Source organism: Micropterus salmoides, unplaced genomic scaffold, assembly GCF_014851395.1.
Source record: "Micropterus salmoides isolate LMB-PRFRI ecotype aquatic unplaced genomic scaffold, ASM1485139v1 Ms_hic_scaffold_12, whole genome shotgun sequence".
NCBI lineage: Eukaryota > Metazoa > Chordata > Actinopteri > Centrarchiformes > Centrarchidae > Micropterus > Micropterus salmoides.
The window spans coordinates 25,891,030-25,915,726 of NW_024040263.1; the positions used below are offsets into that span (position 1 = coordinate 25,891,030).

At 43.3% G+C, this 24,697-nt stretch overlaps 2 protein-coding genes across 2 annotated transcripts; both read left to right on the plus strand.

The window, feature by feature from the left end:
• The first annotated feature begins 1,272 nt into the window (after positions 1 to 1,272).
• Positions 1,273 to 3,961, plus strand: LOC119899629 (NFIL3 like protein-like). Its single transcript, XM_038714256.1, has 2 exons — positions 1,273 to 1,449; positions 1,966 to 3,961. The coding sequence occupies exon 2, from the start codon at positions 2,050 to 2,052 to the stop codon at positions 3,313 to 3,315; it is 1,266 nt and encodes a 421-aa protein (XP_038570184.1). The 5' UTR covers positions 1,273 to 1,449; positions 1,966 to 2,049; the 3' UTR covers positions 3,316 to 3,961.
• Positions 3,962 to 6,069: 2,108 nt separating this feature from the next.
• nfil3-5 (nuclear factor, interleukin 3 regulated, member 5) lies at positions 6,070 to 15,842 on the plus strand. The gene is made up of 2 exons (XM_038714257.1): positions 6,070 to 6,484; positions 11,860 to 15,842. Exon 2 carries the CDS (start codon positions 12,399 to 12,401, stop codon positions 14,223 to 14,225), a length of 1,827 nt encoding a protein of 608 aa, XP_038570185.1. The 5' UTR covers positions 6,070 to 6,484; positions 11,860 to 12,398; the 3' UTR covers positions 14,226 to 15,842.
• The last annotated feature ends 8,855 nt before the right edge of the window (positions 15,843 to 24,697 follow it).

A 24,697-nucleotide genomic window follows, 5' to 3' on the forward strand; every position in this document is an offset into this window, starting at 1 on the left:
ACCTGCATATGATAAATAGTGGAAAAACCCACATGGTTCTTTCTTTATGAATGATTTTGTCTGAGAAATCAGTAACTCAGTAACTGAGTCAAACATGTTTAATTTACTAAGATCACTTTGACCAGTTCTGGTTTCAGGCCTGTGTGTGTGTGTGTGTGTGTGTGTGTGTGTGTGTGTGTTTAACAACGTTTCCAGCCAGGTATGGGTACAACTGTAAAAGTAAAGTCCTTGCTGAAGCACACACAGGCATATAAGATGTCCTCTAAGCTAGCGCCATAGCTCTCAGGACGGCAGTGTTGGTCTGCCTGTCAACCAGTTTGGTACAGGCTGAAATAATAATGAAATCAATAATCATTACAAGTTCCCACCCTCCTCTTTGTGTATTGTACACCTGTACTTTGTGTTTAGTGCTTATTAGCAAATGTTGGGATGCTTATACACTACATGGTAAACATTACACCTAGGCCTACTCAGTGGTGGACGATGTAGAACATTTAAATTTAGTAAAAGTACAAGAGTATTAGGATCAAAATAGCTCGTTTCCGAATAATTTATATTACATTATTGGATTATAATTATTGATGTGTTAATCTGTACATCTCTTTAATGTTGCACCTGGTAAAAGGGGGCTCATTTAAACATTTAAAGATTCACTAGGGTAGCAAATAATTATACATTTATTTTTTGATCCTGTTTGGTAGTATTAACCTGTAACTTAGACAGTGACCATCAGAAGTGGTTCTAAATGAAGAGGCTCTCTGAAAGGAACTGAGTTATAAGATCAGGCTCCCTTTAGAGAGCCATAATTCCCATCACTAATGTAAATCTCAGTAGAGGTTGTCTAAGTTGAAGTTCCAGGGGCTACTTAGGTCAGTAGTGATCATTGGCTGATTATCTCAGACTGACACATCACGTGTCCTTTTTAACAGATAAAAGTGCTGCTGTGGCAGAACAGTACCTTTTCCTTCTGTCAGTCAGGCACACATTTTGCAGTGAAGTGTTTTTAATCTTAAATAATCACTTAATATTTTTCACAGTTAATCTTTCAGTCTCAACCTCGTTTTCGTTTCGACATCCTTCGACTGCCAATTACATGCCTGTATTAAAGTCACAAAATATCATTTGAATCCGTTAGGACCGATTTGGAAAGCAGCTTGTTTTTTGTTTTGTTGTGGGATTTTTTTGCTATTTAGCCTGAACTGTGTGTCTCCGCTGGTTTGATTCAGCTGGCTCTCCGTTGAGAGGAGGAGGAGGGGGAGGAGGAGGGGGAGGAGGAGGGGGGCCGGTCACACAGGGTGAGGATCCGACCCCGGCTGAACCGATGATCGGGAAGAAACGAGAGATGCGGAGCATTTGAGGAGCAGAAACCTCCAGACGGGCCGTGAAGCTCCGCATGCGTCCTCTCTCTGAGATTTTCATCAAGAGGTTCAACACATGTTTGATTTGGAAGTAAGATGTCTTTTATTTTTTTCAAAATGTATCAATGATTGAATTGTTTTTTTTTAATCATGCGAGCTGATGTATCTATTTAATTTGTTTCTAAGAAGAATTATTGTAATTTATGATCCCTTATCGAATGAAATAGCATGTGAATTTCATATGAGACTACATTTGTGTAAACATTGAACTATTTAGGACTCATCATTTCCTTAGATTTAGGGTTTAATGAAACAGCTTTGGCAGTGATAGCACTAATTGTAAATGTCTGGTTGTGGTCACTAGTTGTTGTATCAGACCCGTGTTATTATGAGTCTTTATAAATAGTTTTATCCCACTGTAATTCTTGTAAGTATTTATTTAAAATTTTTTAACAGAATTTATCGTTTTCTTCTGTCAGTTAGTATTTTCTTGCGGTAAAATACATCACACCATTCTACTGGCAGAAGTTAATGTCAATTTAATGTTTTGCAACCTTGTAAACAAATCGTCACATCATCACATGTGTTTGTGTTTTTTCACCACTAGGGGGTGCCATTACAGCTCACTTCAGCCCAAACCACAGTCTCTCATCCTCACACAGCTCCCTGAAGTCTCAAATCAGGAGTGAACATGACGGGTCAGACCGTGGGAGGTGTCATCCAGGATCGGTCAGTGCCCTCACTGGTGGCTGTGGAGGGACTGGAGTCCAGGCCTCTGGGAGGGGCCGGGTCCTTCACTGATGAGACTGTTTCCATTCTGACCTCCACAAGCCAGCTGGCCCGAACCCTCCTGGGCCACACCTTTGGCCTCAAACGCAAAGAGAACCTTGACAACTGTGAAGCTAGGGCTGGTAGCAGCTGCGATGAAGACAATAGCAACAATGCACGTCGCAAACGTGAATTCATCCAAGACGAGAAGAAGGATGAAGGCTATTGGGACAAGAGGAGAAAAAACAACGAGGCAGCCAAGCGGTCCAGAGAGAAGCGACGTGTCAATGATATGGTCCTGGAGAGGCGAGTCCTGGGCCTGCTGGAGGAGAACGCCCGCCTGAGGGCCGAGCTATTGGCCCTGAAGTTTCGTTTTGGCCTAGTCAAGGATCCATCTGACGTGTCCATCCTGCCACTGTCTGCGTCCCTCTGTGCTCACCCAAAACCCAGTGCAGCACATTTCTACCAGCCTCACACTGGTGGATCGTCATACCTCCTCACACAGCCCAGCGCCAGCACACCACACATTGACCCTACCCCTCCGCAGCAGGCGGCCATCTATGGGCCGAGGGTAACAGGGATTCTGTCAAGTCAGAGTGTATCCGAGGAGTCCGGTGTCTCCACCTCATGTAGCTCAAATGTGGGCAGCCCTGTGTTTTTTGATGGCACACTAAGTGAGCATGGTGGGCCTTCTCCGAGGGGGATGGTGGAGGAGCAGCAGGGCTACGACTCCCATCTCACTCCTCTGGAGGTCAATGAGAGTCCTTATGTAAACAGGCAAGACTCACTTGAGGGTTTGAGGAGCCTCCCGCACAAGCTCCGTTTCAAAGGTCCCGGTGGTTGCAGTGACGGAGCGGAGATGTCTCCACCCTCTGATACCAGACACGGTGGACAGCCTGTAGCCACAGTGGGGCCAAACATCCAGGGGAGGAACCACCAGCATGCGGGGTGGGACAGTCGGACAGAGAGTCAGGCTCCTTGGTCCAGGGAGGAGGTCTGTGGTGGACATGTGCAGCAGTATCAGGGTCCGTCCTCTGGATATTATAACTCCTCCTCTCTGCAGAACTCCAGGGACACCAAGTATTTGACAGAGGACAGCAGTCTCAGGTCTCAGATCAGCTGTTTGTCTCAGGAAGTGGCTCAGCTGAAGAGGCTCTTCTCTCAGCAGCTGCTCCCTAAGATCGCTTAAAACCTGAGCCCAAGAAGATCAGTTCTGCACTAAAATTAATAGACAGAATTCACACTACATCTTTCCAAACCATCAATCACACAGCGTGGCCCCAGTGTAAACAGCTACCACGGAAGTGACAAACCAATTTATTTATGACATCTGTTTCACACTAAAAGTGATTTCTGTGAGTCATCACGTGTCCTTTCATTTTGTTGATTACCTGAGATTTGAAGGACATTTCTGAATACTTTACTGAACAGGTCTGTCAGAAACACTGGATGAACATAAAACACAAAGCACTTATCATTTGTAACACTTTAATCTCACATTGTTCACTTGATTCATATTTGTAAATGCCATTTTTGTCTTCTTTGGGACAGCATACAGTTTATAGGCCTTTCAACATAAACACTTTATCAATATTACCTTGTGTTAAATATACTGTGTTAAAACACAGCACAAATGTGTTTTAAGCCTTTTTGGCAGTCCACTTGTCTTTGTAATCTTAATGCGGTGTTTACTGTATTTATATCTGGTTTATCTTATGAAAGCAAGGTCCATACAAGTGTGTATTTCATCTTTGTTCAGAATTATAATTGAAGTGAATTGTACTTGGAAATAAAATAACTCTTTTTAATAAAAGACTGGTGAATCTTTTATGACAGATTAAGGTTTTCTCCCTGTATTTTACATGACAAATTATCTGCATTTCATCTAATAATGATAATCAGATTAAATGAGTGTGACAATTGTGGTAATAAAATCCCTGTTCATAACTTGGAGACATTACACACGTATTTTAAGAGATTCAGCCATCAACATGCAATATGCAAGAGACTTCACTGAACTAAGGTTGCTGAAATGAGGTGGGACAGAGGGGTGTCGGACAGTGCCAGGGAGAGAGGTTCGGTGTAGGGATGCAGGGAGAGGAGTGAGACTCTGCATGAGTCATCTATCACGTCAGCAGCGTGAAAGCTATTTTTAGCATTAAAGCAGCTGCGGTGGAGACTGATTGGCCCATCTGGAAGTGAAGGATACAGGTTCAGAATTATTAACACCTGGAAAGAGAACAAGTCTGCAGATGGACATCAGTAGAGATGTTGTGAAATACATTCTGATGGCGGTGGGGAACCAGAAAGCTGCCATAATATGCTGAAATATAATTCACATGACTGTCATCATTCTGTAATAAAAAATTCTTGAATATTTCCATTTTCAGCAGTCTTTTTTTTTTATTAACACCAGGTGGCGCCAAGAGTCTTTCTCAGAATGAACCACTAACTCTCATTCATTCATTCATCCATTCCCAGCCATGTTACTACAGAGGTCATCTCCTCCATTGTGCTTACTGTAGTACCATATGCTACACATGCAGAAAAAGCAATGCTGTAATTTTGTGTTGGAAGTCCAGCAATCCCGACTTGAAATGACCCATCTTTATTAAAAGTCACAATGCAAGAATGAGGCTGGAGCTTGAAAATGACATTCACATGACATATACAAATGAATTTCCATACTAACCTGTGAGGCTAAAACAGGCATATCAGACCTGTGTAGCTGCAGCGAGCCCTGCGTAAGGCTTTGGCCCTGACTACTACATCACAAGACACACGTGAGATCTTTTGTCTGCAACCAGTCTTCATCTAGCACAGTCTGCACCCCCCACCCTCAATGCCATAAGCCATATAGGAAGGAGTGAGAGCCTTCTGGTTGCTAGGCAGGCACCACCACACCACAGTTACCAAGGGAATGCCTGCATGCAGAGGTAGTGGGTAAGATGGAGGAGTGTGTTGGGGGTTGTTGGTTATAACAAACTGGTGGGGGGAGGAGCTAGACAAGTTCAAGGCCACCGTTTCCCCAACATGGTCTAATGGTGGTGATAATGATGTGTGTGTGCGTGTGTGTGTATGTAGTGAATGGGTGCACGTGTGTGGGTTGAGACAAAGCAGGGGGAAGGGATGTGAGTGAGAAAGTGGGTTGGAAATGGATGCGTGTCTGATACAAAACAGGGCTGACGTAACTGCTCAGTAAATATGGTGGTGATGAGGACAGCGGGCTTTGTGGGATAATGGAAAATCTCCTAAGCAGATAAAACACATCCATTTGCTGTGATGCAAAAATGCAAAAAAAAAATGCAAAAAAAAATGCAAAATACAACGATACATTTTTTTCAAATTGCTTTTTTCTTTAAAAACAATCTCTTCTAAACATCTTGGTAACACTAGTAAGATGAGAGAGAATCCAGTATCCATCATTTGTACTGTTAATTATGCTAAAATCATAATATAGATAGCAAGGCAAATGAAAAATATAATAAGAAAAAATAAACTGGTATGGTTTATTCAAACATGGGTGGTCCTGTAGTTCCACACTGGCAGCATCAAAATAGAAGCATCACAAAATGTAATACAGGACAGGAGTATGAACGTTCAGATAAAAATCATTTTATGCTGTAGTTGCAACGTAGTAGGCCTATGCTGAATTACAGTATTTTGAAACGCCATCAGTGTTCAAGTCTGGCAAGCAGTGATGGAAAAAACATAGATAACACAAGATATTTTACAGAATTAGCCTAATTCAACCTTTGCTTCATCAGCTACAAAGTTGACTAATGAGAGCTAACAGTGGCTGTATGCACGGCTGAAGGACATGCTGTTACATGCTATTACTGGACCGCTCGGTAACATGGTGTCTCTGTGCCCTTGTTATATAAACTTAACCACTCCCGCGAAGGAGATGGCGTTGCATCGTGGACGAGAGATGGAGATAGACACGGAGGGGTGGCGAGGAGAGAAAAAAAGTATAGGAGCTTAGCCTATAACAGAGAGAGAGAGACTCGCGCGGAGGGATAGAGGACAAAAACGTGACGAGGCAGCCTAAGAGCTGTTATGCAACCGCTGACCTACTAACACATATTTCTAGAAAGGGAGCCGGAGAAACTGGAGCAAAGTGTCCGGCATCGCGCAACACACAGGCAGCACGAGCCAAAAGACAGAAACAGCATCCACCCGACCCACTGACTCCATCACAACCCACCCGAGTAGCGACAGGAACAGCAGAGGGAAACTTTTCGAGTTTTTTTGGGGGGCGAGGTTTCTTCAAAAAGGACAAGGACAGGAGGAAACGGGAGCGAGACAGCTTTTGTGTCGGGAATCTTTTTTCCCCTCCTCCTCCAGGACATGGAAAGGTATGTTATGACTGAGCGGAAGGCTGCTTTTCGGCATTTGTCTTTGTCTTGGTTGTCTCTGTGTATGTTCTGTATTTGCCGTGCTTTAATAGCTGTGTGTGTTGAGATGAGGACGTGATGCTTGTGGCCGGTTATTGTTCACATGGCGACTCTCGGCTCTGCCGGTAGATCCGCGCGTCCGTGACTTTGAGACATTTGCGGCTGCTTTTGTCACATTACACACGGTAGGCTTCTCACTGGACTAATACTTTGTTGCCGTATGTTGCGTTTTTCTCCCCCCTCGCTTTGTTATTGACACGAAACATGTAGCAGGAGTGGAAAACGTGGTTGGCCATACCCCACGTTATGAGCTCAATGTCAAGGCGAGGTTATTTTCCTCACGGTGGTGTTTTCCAGGGAATGGGGGCAGCTGCGGCGCTCGGTCTGTGTTGTCTGGTTAATGCAGACACACAGTGCACTATAGTCGCTCCTGCACGTGGCGTCCTGCTGCTTGTCTGTGTTTGTCGTCTTTATCTAGGTCACTAGATCACTTTAGTTCTGTAGATATTAATTCGTCTTTTTGGCTATCCCGCTGATGCAAACATTAGGCTGGATTAGCGCGTGGCTTTTTTTTATTAGGATAAACGGTATTGCTAATTCCACATTTTCAATAAAAGGTAGTTGGAACTCGTGTCAGAGTGGAGGTTATAGGATACTTAAATAGAGATTATAGGATAAAAACATTACAATGGTTTCAGGGTAGACGGCTTGTGTTAATATTCTATAAAAACATGGGCGTATTACAGAGATACTACAGGGGGAAAACATGTAATGCATCAGTAATCTACGAATAAATTAATCCATATTAATGCAACTTCATTTTCTCCAGATGTGCAGAACATTTGCTTCTGTTTGAAGGTTACATTTATAGATTCAAAGGAGAAAGCAGTCACAAAATGTCTGATTTTCATTCAAAGTGAATGACTGGGTGATTCTCTTTCACTGGTAAGGTGTGTTAAGTAAAGCACAGAACATTGCTTTGAGGGAGTCGGAGGGTATGACATAACCAGCACACAGCAGGGAGAAGCAATAAACAGCAGCTCTCCTGGGACAGAGAGGCCTGTAATTGATTCCCGTTCTTCCCATCATCCATACCCAGATTAACACCAAACCCTTATTTTTGAAGCTGCATAGATGTTTAGCAAGTCTGCATGGGTTGAAATTGTATTTTAGAAATGCTTTCATCAATGACGTAACACAGCTGCTGGATGTCTGTGAGCTATTTTTATCTTGCTCAGTCTTTCTCCTCCAAAAGAGGACATGGAACAGACAAATAAAAGCAGAAGCGAGGTAGGACCAGATACAACAATTTGTTTGGTACAAAACTTGACTCCCAGGATCCCGGTGAGGTCTTGATGGGACTTTGTTGTGAAATTAGAATAGGATGTGATGCAATGCGTGGAAACCCCTGTCTTGCAAAATAAGGCAGAGTTCTAGTGAGCTCTTAGTCCACCTGCTGCCAGCTGGTCTAGTTTCAGAGCCGTCTGCATTGCTCCGTCCCAGCCGGCTCACTGAATATAGGTCAGACCTGTATCTGGGTGAGGAGACACATGAGGTATACAGGGCAAGCTGTTGACCAACTCTGTCTGTTGCTCTAAGGAATTTGAGACCACAAATTCAAGCAGACTTTAGTAACTACAACAACTTGTCCCAGTTAACCTACATTTAGTGTCTATTTATTAATATGTTTGGTAAATTAGTTTGTTTTTTTTGACGATTTTGCCTAGTGAACCTGCTGAAAGTAGCTAAAACCTTTGACTTGTAAGTAAAGATGGGAACAATGCATTTGCTGGAAATCAGATTGAACTTAAACAGATGCCGCCAATTAGCTAAGTAAGGTTCAAAACACTAAACAGAATATTATGAAAATGTAAAAATCATATACATATTTATATACACTTGCACTCAGCTACAGGCCAAACTAACTGACCTGGAATGTCTGAATTCCTGTCTCCTAGATTTGTTTCTTGACACAAAGCCGTGGGTTAAAATGGTGGCTGCTTGCTGGGGCCCCTTCCACGTGTGTGGTGTTGGATCACTTAAAAGATGGAGGAGGGGAAGAGGATGCCATGCGTTGTACTCACACTTGCCTCAGAGGAGGTCAGGGGTGAAGCATTCCTCCCTGAGCGGCAAGTGCCTGGGAACAACTTCAGACAGAGTTGTGTTTTCCACAGCCAAAAACAAACTGCTTACATCAGCTGCAGTGAATCATTCTTTTGGGAAATTAGCCCCTGCACAAAGAGCCAATTGCGCAATTTATCATGTCCAGTATCTCTTTATTTTCTTGTCTTAGTCTTAGGCTTTTTATCCAGAGCACAATATGCGCAGAGAGGATAGTGAAAGGGGACATTGCAGGGCATTCACACCCAGTAACCTGTAGCTTCTGCTGCTATGTAATATGCCAGTGTTACACAAGCTTTGCTCCGCAACAAGAGAAATTCAGAGCACGTACGTTACGAGCAACAACAGCAGCCCCTCCCCATGCGGTCCTGAGAGAGAGCCTCTTGTGCGTGAATGTGGCTGCAGAGATGGGCGTGTGCTCTGACGTCAATGCCATCTATCTCTCGCTATCATTTTTTTCATCTGCTACTGATGCATATTGTTATGCGCTGCATAAGGCGGAATTTTCTAGTGGGGACAGGAATTCATGTTGCACAAAAATCGCTGGGGCTTTCACGATCAGATTTTCAGGTGGATGATGTTTTTTGACGCTTTTATTCCTCTTGCTGCAGATTCTGTAAAATTCCTCTTATTTCCACCAACTCAGTCCCTCTTGTCACCCTATTCCTTTTCGGCTTCCTCCCTCCCTCACCTCTTTCTGTCGCTCTATTTTTAGAGTGCACTCTAATACTGTCTTTCCCTCTCCTGCCCTCCCTCCTTTGCAGTCCCACTGACCTATTTTATGGCGCACCGTCAAAGACAGGAGGAGTGTTTACTGCTTAGCGTCGTTTCTAGGTCAGTGGGACAGCGCAGACGTATGCATGCTTCCTTCCTGCCCGCCTTTGTTTCGTGCCCCCCCCCCCCCCCCCCCCCACTCCCCCAAGTCTTTATGAAAATGATTTGGGGTTGGGGAGGGGGGGTGACCCTACATTTTCCACATCTGTTGGTGGTTGTGTCCAAATCCCTTCCTGTTCAGCATAGCTTTACTCCAGTTTTTTGAGAAAAGGAGACAAACAAGAGACAATAAAGTCCTTGTTCTGGCACTGGAGGGATACGACTTAGCCCCTGAGTTACAACATAACAGACATGGGTAAATAAATGGTTAATAATTCAGTGTAGTAGTCAAGCTGTTTCAAGGTCACAATGTGGGTTTTTTAATGCAGGATTATGTAACAGGGTGATTGACTGTGGAGGAAGCAGAAAAGTGCGGTAACCAGTCTGGAGAAGGCGCACATTAGATTAAATAGTTAATGTGACATTGACTTGGTGGTGCAAAGTAAGTAGTTTTTGATATGAGAACAATATACAGCCGCGTAGTGAAAGAATGTCGATGTGAGTGAATTTTGTTCAACTGGAGCACTTTTGTTCTACTCTCTTTGGGATGTGAGCGTGTTTTTTACCCTTTCGCCATCTCAGATTCAATAATTGGAACAGTGGATTGGTGGAGCTTCTTTGTTCAGGTCTGCTTTCTCTGCTTGGACTGTTCTCATACTCAGGCACCACTATACAGAGAGATCAGAAGACACGTGTGCATAAATAGGAGCTAAATTAGGAGCTGGGTGCTGTTTCTTCAGTGAAATTCCTTTGCATCTTTTCTTGTGTGACTTTTGCATGCAAGTTTAAAGTTTTAACTGACAGCAATAGTAGCTGCAACACAATATGCTTTAAGACACTTTAACTGATGGGTTTTGAGGTACAGAGTGAAAACGGTACTGGAAATATCCTGCAGGTATCCAGTCCTTGCTGCTTCAGTAACAAAACTCATTTTCTTAAGATACCAATCTGTTATTTTCATACTTGTGCTTCCTGTTTGACTTAAATATTAAAGACTTGAAAGTCTGTATAAAAGTTGCTTGACAATTAAAAGTAACTGGACTGTGGTGAGACTGGTATGATTCAAGTTAAATTCCTTTAGATAAACTTAGTGTCCACCAAACTGTAATTGTGCTTCACTGATTACAGTTTTCAATATTTGAAATTGAGTACCCTGAAAAATTCTGGAAAATGGGGAGAAAGACAAGGTTAATGAAAGCAAACTGGTCATGATAAAAGTTCAAATTTGTGCTACGCTGAATTCCAGTGTTCCAGCGGATGAAAATTGACACCGGAGGAGTCATTGTTACCCAAAGGCACATTGACCTAGATTATTACATTCCCTGTGTGTGTGATAAAAAGATGTTTTCGTGTTTGTAATGGACTCTCGGGCTCAGTGTAACGATGTGTTATTAATTACTGCATATCGGCTGTGTAATGCTGTGCAGCGAGAGAACCAGAGGAATCAGGCCTAAAACAAGAACAGATCTAGTTCATTATGTGTTATAGCATTATGTTATGCCGGACTGCCGTCAACAAGTCCATCCGTCCCGCATTCAGCATTGTTGTTAACTTTTTGCCGCAAGACAAGTCGAGTGGGCAAGGCTTCCTGTTGAGCTACGATGTTGACACCACATAAGGAAGTTCAGCAGTGTTGTGTAACTTCAGACAGTGTGACGGCTACCAGAGAAATGAACACATTGCCCGCTGTGACAGAGATACATATACACACACAGATTGTGTGTTCACTCTCATGAGCTCATTCCAGATCCTTGAAATGATGTTTGATGCACTACTTTCGGTTTGATGCATTTTAGAAAATCAAATACAAAAGCAGAAATTATAGTTACACATAACTTATTTCATCATACCCTATACTATAATTACAGTAATATGTCGTAGAATGTGATGATATATCAAATGCATCTCCGTCCAGTCCCTCCCTCCCTCAGCCCTTTATCTGTCAGTTTCTGCAGAGCTGGCACCAGGTCAGCCTGCCTCAGTCCTTGTTATGTGACTATGACAGCGCCCTGTCTTACAAAAGAGCTCTGCACCAGCAGCAGCAGCAGCACCTACTGTATGAAAAGAAAAGAAAGACAAACATTGTGTAACATTTGGGAGTTATGTGATAGATTTTTGGCGCACGTTAAATTGTGGTAAACAGACTGTATTGATCTCAAGCCTCAGAGGATACACTCAAGGGACCCACGTTAAAGCTTTGTACAATAGTTCATAAATGTGATTTGACCTGAATGAAATGTAAATATATGGCACAATGAACTACAGTGGTTTTACAGCGATTCTAATGCTCTCTCTCTCTCTCTGTCTCCCCTCCTCCCTCTTTCTCCCTCTCCGTAACCCAGTTAGTGGTCAGCAAACAGCAGCACTGAAGCTGGATCCTCAGGGAGCCCCGAAGTAGACGGACTGACCTACATCCTCTGTAAGACACTGAGAGAAGCAGTGCAGCGGCCCGACAGGCATCACAGCTCTGCTGAAGATTGAGGAAGACGCCAATAAACTCAAAATCACCTCCAGTGAGACTCCAGAGACTGCTTCGAAGTATTTGCCAAGACAGCTGGAAGACTCTTTGCTCAAAATATCTTATTTTTTTGGTTTACTCGTTCAGAACACTAGTTCAATGTCTGAGGTTTTTGTGGAGTTCCACCTCTTTTTAATCTTCTTGGCTAATATGGACACTTGAACATTTTAATCTTGAAAAATAAGTATCAATGAGGCCATCCCTTCAAGGAGCACAAATACCTCATCAAGAAGTTTTTGCAGATCCTGCGACATAATTCAAACTCCCTAGTGACAAAGCAGAAGGCTCATATAGTTTTACATCTTTTCCCTTTCCCCCTTTGCCCTTTGCTAGAGTTACACTCTAGCTCCCAGCTAAGGAAAAATGGAAAGTCTGAGTCTACACCTCCCATCCACCAGCAACAAAAATGCCATGGAGGTAGACACTTTTTCTTCCTACAGTGGGAGCATCCCATCACCTAATCCTGAAGGCGGAGCGCGGATCAGCCGCCAGGCTAAGGGAAACAAGCCTAATATGTCCGGCCGTCGCAAGCGAGAGTTTATTTCTGACGAGAAGAAAGATGCTTCCTATTGGGAAAAACGGAGGAAGAACAATGAAGCAGCCAAGCGCTCAAGGGAAAAGCGTCGCCTCAATGACATGGTGCTTGAGAACCGGGTCATGGCGCTGAATGAGGAGAATGTTCGTCTGAAAACAGAACTCCTTCAGCTCAAGTTGCGCTTTGGCCTCATCAGCACAGCCTCCTACATGGAGAAAAGTCAGCAGATCTCTAATAGTGATGCCGGTGGCAACAATAGTAGCAATGGGAGCAGCACCAATGGCACCCCAAATAGTAACGCCTACCTCTCCAGCAGCGGCTACTCCAGTGCATCCCAGGTGATGCTGAATTCTGACTCATCTGAAACAGAACAGTCAAGCCGTGGCGAGCGCCACACCACGCTCCACAGTTACTCTCCCCGAGGCTCCATCTCTGACATGTCTGACGGCTCCTCCAGAGACAGCCCAGAGCCCATGGGCTACAACATAAAGGAGGAGCCCTCAAGTATGGAGATGGCCAGACTTGAAAGCAACAGGATGCCCAATGGTATCCCAAGTGGGGCATACCATGGTAACCACACTGCTCTGGTTTCTCCTCACCAGCAGAACACCCCATTGGCCGAAAGTGCCATGGACTACCAGCAATGCCACATGGAGGCCTCCAGCCCAGCTCCTCAGGCCACCTCTGCACAGAGGAGTGTCATCTTGTACCGCTCCAGCAGTGGCTGCTACCCCATGGAGAACCAGAGGCCGGAGGACCATCAGTCCCAGCAGAGCAGACTGCTGCAGCATGGCCAGCACACCTCCACCTCCAAGTTCTCTGACTGCTCAGTGACCATCACAGAGGTCGCTGAGAAGCTGGAGAGGACAAAGACCTTGGACTCGCCTCAGTATGAATACACTAATGGTCATGCTGAGTCAGCAGAGGAGCTGCAACAAAGGTACAAAGCCAATGCCCAACAGCAGCATGGGCACTACAGCTACCACGGTCAGGAGAGCAGTCTTCAGCATGAAGAAAACCACCAGAACCCCTTTGCTCCTGATCTGATCCATAACACCGAGGAGGGGAAGTCCCCCTGCCCACAGCACAACGGCTACCTCAACACACTGGATGAAGAGCCCCCGGTGCTCACATACGAGGGAGGCCCCCGGGCCGACGGTTTCTACCAGGAGAACTCCTCCGCTAAAGACACCTCATCCAGTGATGGGGACCTTCGTAGCTCTGACAAAGAGGGCTCCACTGATGACGAGTCCCCCTCCTCATCCTCCTCAGACATCAGCAGCTATCACCAGAAGGCAGTGGGAGCTGCTGGTTCGCATGGCGAGTGCCAAACCGAGGTCAAAGCCACTGCCCTGCCGCACAAGCTCCGCCTCAAGTACAGAGCGTTGTCCAGTGGGGCAGCAGGAACGCTACTGGAGGGACCGGTCAACACCTCCATGTCCCCCTCTCCCAATTTGCCTCAACACCCTTACTTAGCTCTACCCAGCAACCCTCACAATGGCCAGGCCAACGGGGAGAGCAGAGAGGTGGAGAACGAGACTGAGTATGCAGAAGAGGAGAAGCCTCAGGTGAATGAGAGGGTGGAGGCTAAAAAGGAGGGAGGGAAGAGGGTATCCAGCAGCAGCAGGGGTGGACGCAATAAGAGGCGAGATTAAGGACAAATAAGAGCAGCTTGAGTATTCAAAAGAGACTGTTAAGCCTTTTCTGTCACCTCTTTGTTGTCTACGACAACTACAACTATGACTCACATCAGCACCTTACAAGACCGAGAAGAAGCCAGTGATCTGTGTGAGGTGTAGTTAGGATGTGATTTCACCATCAAGTTTCACTGTGTCACCTGTTCCCCCTTCCCTTTACTCTCTCCTACCTCCCACCTATCCCTCCAATTAAAATAACAGGTCACTTAACGAGGGAGGGGACGGAATGAAACTCTCCAGAGCTGGAGTCTGGGAAATTTACATTGTGTAAAATTCAAACATTATTCAATTATTCATCATTGTAAACTGCCTTGGTGGCTGGCCAGCATTTATTGTGGCATTATGGGAACATTCCTTTGACCAAAGAATACACTTTCCTCCTTTAGCATCTCCCTTTTGGGCAAAGAGTTACATTCTCCTCCCTCTGAACACGTCTGTAACATTTGATCCTCCACCCTCAGCACACAAGTCCCCTCCACTTCTGAAGCACTTAGATTGTATATTACTGTGATATATAAATTTGCATAAATTGAATATATATTTTAAGAAGAAAAATGTGGCAAAAACAACAAAAAATAAAGCACTGGGATGCGGATGTTCGTAGACTTAAAAGTGATCAGTTTGTTCTTGTTAAGACACCTTGTACAGTCCCTCTTTGTCTAGAAAATGCCTCAAAGATTTTCTTTCAACTAAAAGTATGAGCCACAACTTGACAAAGGAAAAGTACAGTAATTTTTTTCAGATTTATGGATCAGATCAGGGGGCTCATTCAGGTGTTCTGAGCTCTTCAACAGTCAAACCTGTCAAAACAGTCAAGGCCAGTTATCCACATATCAGTCAAGGCTAAGTCACACATTGCTGTTGGCAAAACCTGACAAGCACAAGGCAAGCCTCGTTTGCCAGCCATACAAAAAAAAATCAATACATCTTCATTTCCAGACAAAAATTGTCTGTCTAATAAATGAAATGGCTCTTCAGTCGCAAAACCAGCAAAGCTGCTCTCTCTTCATAAGGTGCCTCTTTATTGTGTTGTCCCTTGTCCCCACTTTGGCCAATGTCTTAATGATCCCACTCACCTCTGCACTGAGTTGTTTTAGCTAAAGTAGATCATACAGTCTGTACAAGTTTAACTGTTTCACTTCCTGGTGCCTGCCTCTGGCCACTATGTATAAATGTAAAGTTGTCTCTCTATCTCTTGTATACTGCTGTCATTATTTTATTATTATTTTATTAATATTGTTATTTTCTATTATATTTGGTTATTATTTTGGCTATTATGTGTATTTTTCTGTTATCCTGTTGTGTCATTTTGCTAAATGCTCTTCCTGGTTGTGCTGTGTATTTACCCATGCTACCCCTTGCCCCAGTTACCATTCGTACTCTGTGTTACCGTATAACCTTTGTTGTTTGCCGAAAGGCTTTCCGAAAAATGGAGAAAAAAAATTGAATAAGGCTTGTCCAGAAGTGATTATGTATTGCTAAACTTCATGTGGATATGCAAAATGGTTTCAAAAACACTCATTTTTGATTGTGAAAGATTTTAAATGGGGAAAAAATAAAAGGTTGTTGAATTTATGTCTGAACTTTTTTAGTCTTTCTTATAAAAATGCATGGTGAAAGTGACACAACCGCACACACACACACACACACACACACACACCAGTCTTTTTCTAGCAGAAGACCAACTTGCTGATTCACAGCTCACAGACAGCAACATCCCTGTCTGCCAATACAGCTCAGTGAGAGCCAATACAGCCAGAATAACTTAACTGGTTCACCACGTCATCACTTAATACCGCCTACTGGCAGAGATTCACTGAAAAGAAACAAATCAGAACAACACACAGACTGTGTGGTGCAGCAGTACAGAAGGGAATCTGTTGGCTAAACTCAACCTCAGTCTGAAAATTCATGTAATATATATAAAAAGACATAAACATAAAATAAGCGTTAAAACTCAAAGGTTGAGTAGTTAGCTCAAATAGAAAGGGACTAAATAAAATATGACATAAAATTGCGAGCAGGGCAACGCACGTCACAGGTCAATTCAAAGAGCTTTACATAATGCAAAGACAGTAAAAATACATTTTTAACATACTGTAGGAAATAATCTTGTAGAGAACATTAAAGATTCATAAATCAATACTTTTATACTAACTATGCTTTACTGTGATGTGCAATATAAAAGAAGTCAGTTGTAGAGATGAACCCACTAAGAGTTATCATCAACTCTGCAGTTCCCCGCAGCTCTTCTAAGCATTTTTAGCATCTTTAAGCTCATTGTTTTTGTTTTATGGCCCACAACTGTTTTGGTTCATTCTCACTGCTTTCATCAACTTTATTTATTGTTATATAGATTTCCCTCAGGAGTTGGATGGGACCAAAACGGAGCTAAAATGAAAGTGAATGAACTGAATGGACTTAAGTAGCCAGAATCTGCTGAATGTGTAAAAAAGCAACACCTTTGCTACAATTTTGCATTTCCAGCTTGTTGCGCTGCCCTGAAGTGGCCAAAACAAAAAACAATTAATACTGCTTTAATTAATAAAAGATTCAAGAACAGGAGGGTTAGGTGCCAACATGGGGTATAAGATCATCTGGAAGTTCATAATAAAAGTTAGTTGAAATAAAATCCAAAGCTAAGCTTTTATGCCTGAAATAAATGCTCACACCTTTAAGTAATGTTACATCAAGTAGTAGTTACACATAAGCACATGTTTTGCATTCTGTTTCTGATGTAGTCCAGAATTGCTCAATGCCATGAACCACTACAGTGCTGCAGTTGGACAAACAAAGAGAGAAAAATGGCTGAATGTATCCGAGTGCAACAAGCAAAAACAAGTTACACAAGAGTCTTGTGAGAAAACTGCGTCAGACTGTGAACACAGAGTGTAGCAGACTCCACCTGACCCTGCTGTTAATGAAGCAATAGCTGATAGGAACAGCAAGTCTGCATGGGCAGAGTGTGCCACTGACGAGGGTTACGTAACAGCCATTACAGGAATGAAAGCCCATCTGATAGAGAGGTGTCGCAATTTCAAGGAAACACCCATGTTTCTTGAGAATCTCATGATTGTGGATCTGGTCAGGGGACAGGAGGACCAAAGAAACGCTCATGGATGTGTTTTCATTCTCAGTTTATTCCCAGAGTGCTTTCCATTTAGATTTTTTTTTATTCACATGAAATGGATCCACAGCACTTCTTGTATACACTAACGGTAGCTTGTTTCTGCATCTTCCTTTCAGAGGAAGGATGAATATGTGTGGAAACAGCTGACCGCAGAGAGACCCACTGATTTTTGTCAGACATATGAAACTCTAATATGTTTTCACTTCTGCCGTCAACCAGCCAGCTGTCACAAGGTGGCATTCCTGAGGAGACTGCAGTGTTTTGTACCGCACTATCCATTCCTCATTCCCTCTCCCATACACCTTTTTCCCCTTCCCTTCCTGCTCCCTCTTCTCAGTATAACTTGTTCTCTCTCTCACTCATCCCCATTTTTTCCAGACCCATCTTTGAGCTGTAAAAGCAGCTTTGTATTGTGCGGAGGCTTGTGAAAACGGGCCAGGAGAGTAAAAGTAGGTCAGTGAGGAGGGAATAGGAAAGGAGGGAGGAGGGGTGAGGAGAGAGAGGGGGGGGGGGGGGGGGGGAGTTTATTCAGAGTGAAGGGCTGAGAGAACAAGTGAGAGGAGGGAGGGAGGGAGGCAGGGTTACGTCACATGCCTCTACAGTGTAAACTTGAACTACTCAGAAAGAAGCTCTCTCTTGTTGCTGCCTGAGGGAGCAAGCCAGTAGCACACACACACTTGGGTTACACAGAAGTATCAGTTTGCATCAAGTTGACATTTATAAAAAGAAATTACACAAACGGACTGATTGTCTATTAGAAAAGCTCCATGACATTTTCATTTGATTGAAGATAATTATTTTTATCATAATTATTATGATATGGGTTCAACTTTTAGTGACTTCTTATCAAAGATGGAAACTGATGATATATGTTCATTAATGTAATGGAATTGGTGTGTGTGTGTGTGTGTGCACGCACAGTGGGGCGGTGACTCATGACATTACCAGCTGCCAGTTTTCCTTTTAATACAAAACTCTAGACATTTTAGTTTGACCTAATTTTCTCAATGTTTGCCCAAAACACACACACACACAAACACACACACACACACACACCATTTCAATCGACCTGTCTCTCAGGTGTGCATAGAGCAGAGGGGGTATGATCGTGGATTTTAACTTCCGACAGTTTAAGGACGTTAACGAAAGCTTGTAAGTCATAGCGAGGAGTGTGTGTGTGTGTGTGTGATAGAGAGGGGGTTGTTGGCCCTGCTCTGCCTGCGGTGATCAACAGCCCTGGCTGGTTATGTAACTGGGATGCTGCAATAAGTAGGTCAGCAGCACAGGGAGAGGCAGGGCTGGGGTAAGGAGGATGAAGCTGAGGAGTGTGTTCGACTGTGTGTTGTATAAGTGTGTGTTCAGGTTTGAGTCATTTTAGCTAGATGTCCTCACACCGACAATGTACAGCTTATATCATGCCAAGCAGATGGCAAATACCATCACTCACTGCAGATGTCTATGCTGAAGCAGACTTAAATTCAAAGGCTGAGGGGGAAAAAATCAGTAGCTCGATGCTGTAGATACTCATTGTGCAATAAAGTTAAACTGACCCAGCTTTAAACATTAACTTGGTGTATATGTAGTAGATGTTTGCTTTTCACAATCCAACCTGCATAAAGTTTAAATCGCAAGGTTTTGCCCCTTCTGATGTGTAAAGAAAAGATTTGGGAGTATTTTCCTCAACTGATCCAAATAAAAACCAAGCTTGTTAGAGCCAGCATGCACTAAAAGGCAAATAAAAGTCTGGATTTGATCAGGATCAGTCAGGATGATGCTAATCATGATGAAAATAATCTGATATTGCAAATGTTATACACAGGTTTGAGGCACATGAATAATGGACATGGAGAACTTCTCCAGTTAAAGAATAAATAACTGGATTGCAGTTAATCAATTATTAAACACTTTGCAACATGACTGGACATGGTGCTACTCCAGACTCTCAAGTTCCCTCAGTGATGTTTATTAGAGCTATTATTAAACCTTGGGTGCATCCTTTGAATTTCATCCTTCATTTCCTGTGATCATTATTGTAATAATGTTGGTGTTGTGGCTTACCGTCTGTGTCCTTCCTGACTTAATTGTTTATTTCAAGGCTGCAAGTTCTTACGTATTTGATGTTTTTCACACCTTAATATTTTTGCAAAGCATGTTTATTTTAAGTGTATATTTCTATACTTCTAGATGTTTGGTAACTTTCGGACAATTTCATAATCTCAAATAAACAAAATCAAGCCAAACATTATATACAGTACCACTGCCCAGGCTGATATTGTATCAGTACAAATAATAAAAGTTATATGTTTTATTTCCACCACCACAAATGAGGCTCAGATTCGGTGCAAGCCTGCAGGAAGCCTGAGAGAGAAAACACAGCAAGGGAGAAAAACAACTCCACTATTTAACATGCTTGGTTGGCTGTGGTTCAGGAGAGAGCTATGTTGCCTACCATGACCCATTCAATCCCGGCTGCCTCTGTCCTACACAGCAATGTAAAATAGGTCAGTGCATGCCTGTGTGTGAGCTTGTGTGAACTGCTACAGATGTGTGAACAACAATGATTTAAGAACTGCCAACTTCAGTGACACATTGTGACACACACAGAGCATTTACATCACAATGTAAGAATAGGCCACAACCAAGTGCACTTTTCAAATGAAACTAGGCCACTTGGAAGAAGTATGTGTGTGTGCGCACACAAGTGCGCGCGAGAGAGATGAATCAGCTCCATGTTATGCAATGCTAAACCACCCTTGGGTCCCATTACCATATCATGTGCCCTTGTGCTACAGGAAGTATCCTTTTGGTGCATGTGTGTGTGTGGAGAGAGCAATGCCCTTTCATCTGACTTTAACAATCCACATTCTGCCTATTGAAATTGTCCGCCTGCTGTACCATCACTTGTTTTCTGTTTCTGCATTGGAGATTTATGAAAAATCTTCTTGGAACTGTTGAGTTAAGCCCTCACATTTTAGTAAATATTTGATTATATCTTTTCATGTGACAACACTGAAGAAATTACACTTAGCTAAAATGTAAAGTATTGAGTGTACAGCTTGTATAACAGTGTAAATTTGCTGTCCCCTCCAAATAACACATCACACAGCCATTAATGTCTAACCCGCTGGCAACAAAAGTGAGTACACCCCTAAATGAAAATTAGCCATTTTACCTTTACGAATGGTTGCTCCACATAAAGATAGCCTAGGCTGTAAGAAGATTGTCATGACCCTGAAACTGAGCTGCAGTACAGTGGCCAAGACCATACAGCGGTTCAACAGTACAGGTTCCACTCAGAACAGGCCTCGCCATGGTCGACAAAAGAAGTTGAGTGCACGTGCTCAGCGTCATATCCAGAGGTGGTCTTTGGGAAATAGACGTATGAGTGCTGCCAGCATTGCTGCAGAGGTTAAAGGTGATGGACTGACCAAGCATGTCTCCAGACCTAAACCCTATTGAGCATCTTTGGGGCATCCTCAAACGGAAGGTGGAGGAGCACAAGGTCTCTAACATTCACCAGCTCCGTGATGTCATCATGGAGGAGTGGATGAGGACTCTTGTGGCAACCTGTGAAGCTCTGGTTAACTCCATGCCCCAGAGGGTTAAGGCAGTGCTGGAAAATAATGGTTTGGACATTTTCACTTAGGGGTGTACTCACTTTTGTGGCTAGCGGTTTAGACATTAATAGCTGTGTGATGTGTTATTTTGAGGGGACAGCAAATTTACACTGTTACACAAGCTGTACACTCACTACTTTACATTGTAGCATAGTGTAATTTCTTCAGTGTTACATGAAGAGATTTATATCTTTTCATGTAACACTGAAGAAATATTTACAAAAATGTGAGAGCGGTACTCACTATTGTGACTATACTGTAAATAAATGAGTAAATCAACCATTCATGTTTCTGATGGACGTGGGCACAAAACATGTCATGGCTCTCTTAGTCCTGAATCTGTATTTCTGGCCTAAGGGCAGAAGACTGTAATGACTGTTCAGTGTGTGAGTGGTGTCTGAGGCTTTTTGTGTTCCTTTTAGTTTAGTCCTTCGGATGAAAATACTGATAAGCGGTTCCTACACCTGTGAAATTATTTTACTGCTCATTATTATGATTATGTTTAATGTTCAAAGCCTTTCATGACCAGAGATGTTAATGCCACAGGCCGGTAGTCATTGTCGCAGGTAGGATTGCTCTTTTTGGCTACTGGACAGATGACTGAGGATTTCCAGATTGATGTTTGAATGTTCTGACAGGGAGCAGCTGAACAGATGACAGTCAGACAGCTGGCCGCAACAGGATTTCAGCAAGCGGCCACAGATCTGGTCAGGTCCTGGTTTGTTTGATTTCATCCTCTTCAGCATGAGTTCCACCTCCTCCTGCCGCAGCTCCAGATTTGCTTGGGCAGGTACCATAGGAGTGAGCTCAGCTATTAGTTCTGGTCAAATCTGGAGTAGAATTGACTGAAGTCCTCTCCCATGTTGTCTTTTGTCCCAGCATTTGATGATGCTGAGTTGTTAATGGGTAGGACAGCCAGTGTTTTAACACCTCGCCAGGCATCCCTAGCTTTGCCTTCCCGAAAGAGTGTCTCGACTCTCTCCCTGTACCCTCTCTTTGCTGCTTCTGTTTCCTTATTCAGCCTGTTTTGAATGGATTTGGACTTAATTCTGTTTCCTGAGTTGAATTGATATTTTCTTTTCATTCAGAGTTTTCAGGGTTTTTCTAATCCAGGGTTTATTGTTAGAGAATGTCTTTTACAATTTTTGTGGGAACAATCATATCCTCACGGAAGGTGATATTGTGAGTAACTACTTCAGTGCCTCCTTAAAAGCTATCCAACTGGTCTAATAGAAATCTAAACACAACCAAAGAACAACTGCATGCTATTTGATATTATCATGAATACTGATTCAGTCCATATTCATAAGTTTCCCACATAGCTGAGAGAACTCATGTGTTATGAGTAAGTGTTATACTTACTTATACTATAAGATTCATATTTGCGATGCATGTGTACACTACAGATATTTTACTTACCCTATTTTAACTGGAAAATCACTGGAGATCAATAAAGTTAAATAAACACAGAAAGGAAGTAGGCTAGGCAACCCGCCTTTATAAAAAACTCAGTGTACACATTCAGGAAACCATTTAGTTAAACCTTGCAGCTGCAGGGTATAAGTGAAGGATGGCTTTTTGTTGTACTTTCCTATGTTAACTTGGCCTGATTTGTCCTATTAGCTCTTGGCTCATCAGGAGAAACACTCATGGACGCTCGATGTGTTGTAAGGACAGCCCAGCTGACGGTGAGTGTCCTGATTTCCCTTTTTTTTTCTCACTTTATTTCACCCATTGTTTTGCTCTGCCTGCCTCCCTGTGTTCTCCTCCTCTCTCCCTCTGCTCCTGAGCCCAGCTGGACCTGCACCTGCACCTCATCAGCCACCTCGTCAGCCTGCCACACCTGCCAGTAATCAACCTCATCCCTGCCCGTATTTTAACCCCGGTTCTCCACACCATCCTCGCTTGATCGTCGTTGCTCCATACCCGGTGCCGCCTCTACGTTCAGGCTCTCATGTTTCTTGTTTTTTTCTCTTTTTCCCTGTATTTTGTCGCTCCAGTCACTAACCCTGTCTTTCTGTCTGTTTTCCCTCCCAGGTTCACTCATCCTCGTCATCTGTTCAGTCGGCTGGGCTCATCCTCCGGTCCTCTCCTCTCGGGCTTCCTCCACGGCGCCCTCCCGGCTCCTTCCCGCTCCTCGCCTCACCACCTGCGCCTCACCTGCGTCCACCTCTCCTCCCTCACCTCTTCCCTAGCCCCCTCCGTGAACCCTCAAGAAAACCTCCTTCCCTCTGAGCGTTGCGTTTGGGTCCTTTCTGTCCCGTCTCCTAACACGATGTTGATATAACTTATTGTTTTGAGGTAGAGTGAAACACATCGACAGTTAAAAGGATGCATGTTCTTCATGGGATATTCTCCCAAAACCCTAATGTGACACTGACCTCTGACTTGACTAGTGTCATATAATTACAAAAAAATACAACTGAATATTTATTTTCGGCTGAGCAGCTGAACAAAACATACGTTTAGCATGTGTCTTCAAGGACAGGTTCCAATTTTTTTTCAAGTCTATCCTCGCATGCCATATGTACATTGAAAGAGTTATTGCTCGCTAATCACTCCTCCTATTTGCAATGCGTACATGTAGAGATCCCTTGCCAACTCCAGTGTAAATCCGAGCTAGCTAAGTTAATATGACGCTTCAGCAGTCTGGGTTTTCCAAATCAAGCAGGTCCTCCAAATCTTCCAACTTATGCTCTTTTTAAAGAAATAAATCCCCTTTTTATGTTAGTATTCCTCCACTCTGCTGCTCTGCTCAGTAAGGAAACTCCCAAAGAAGGGATTTTGTACTAAAAGGCCTGTAAATTTGGAAGATACTTACTTAATTTGGCTGACACAGTGATGAAGCCTTGTATGAGCTTCACCTACCTTTTTAGAAAGCATTTTTACACATAACCAGGACTGGATTTTGTCCCTCATCACTACATTTCTCTTCAGTATGGGAACTCTTCAGGGCCAGTATGTGCAAATTATTACAAAGATGTACATATGACTGTGTAAGTAGATTGTTTAAATCTTATCCTTCAACATACAAATCAATCTTAAGTTATACATACAGTACACACAGTTGATTCTCTTTCATCAGGAATAATGCACAGTCAACATTTTCCATGTAAGCCAACATTACTGGAGCTCCAGCAACCTGACAGACAAACATGTTGGAGTTGGGGTGAGTGAGGTAACCTGCAGCCCTTAGTGGTGGTTATTAAGTGGATTAACCTCTTTAGATTAGTCTCAGCCATTTCTCCCATCTGTCTCTAGTTACACCACAGACCTGCAAAATACACAAGAGGCATTAGAAATATGCTTACACATTGTATGTGAGCAAATCTTCTACCACTGGCCTACTGTACTGTATATCTGCATGTAACTGGAGAGGCACACAACGCAGACACACACACACTGAGCACATCCTCTTGCTCACATGCTTACTGTTAGAGACACTTAGAGTGACCTCTGCCTCACATGCAACTAATTTATTAGTCGTTGGTAATTATTCTCAGTTGAGTGAACAGGAGACATGCAACTCATGTACAGTACTGACACAACGAGGTGGACTTAGTGACGCATGACTTGGGACGCAGCTGTCTGTGTGGAGGGATTTAGACTAAATGTTAAATGTAAAGTATGTAAAGTGTGTCACTGTGTGTGAGTGTGACACTGTTGTCGGGGGCAGGTTTAGA

Bases quoted from the DNA above. Each gene is read 5' to 3' on its own strand.
- nfil3-5 (XM_038714257.1), top strand. From the start codon at position 12,399: ATGGAAAGTCTGAGTCTACACCTCCCATCCACCAGCAACAAAAATGCC.
- LOC119899629 (XM_038714256.1), top strand. From the start codon at position 2,050: ATGACGGGTCAGACCGTGGGAGGTGTCATCCAGGATCGGTCAGTGCCC.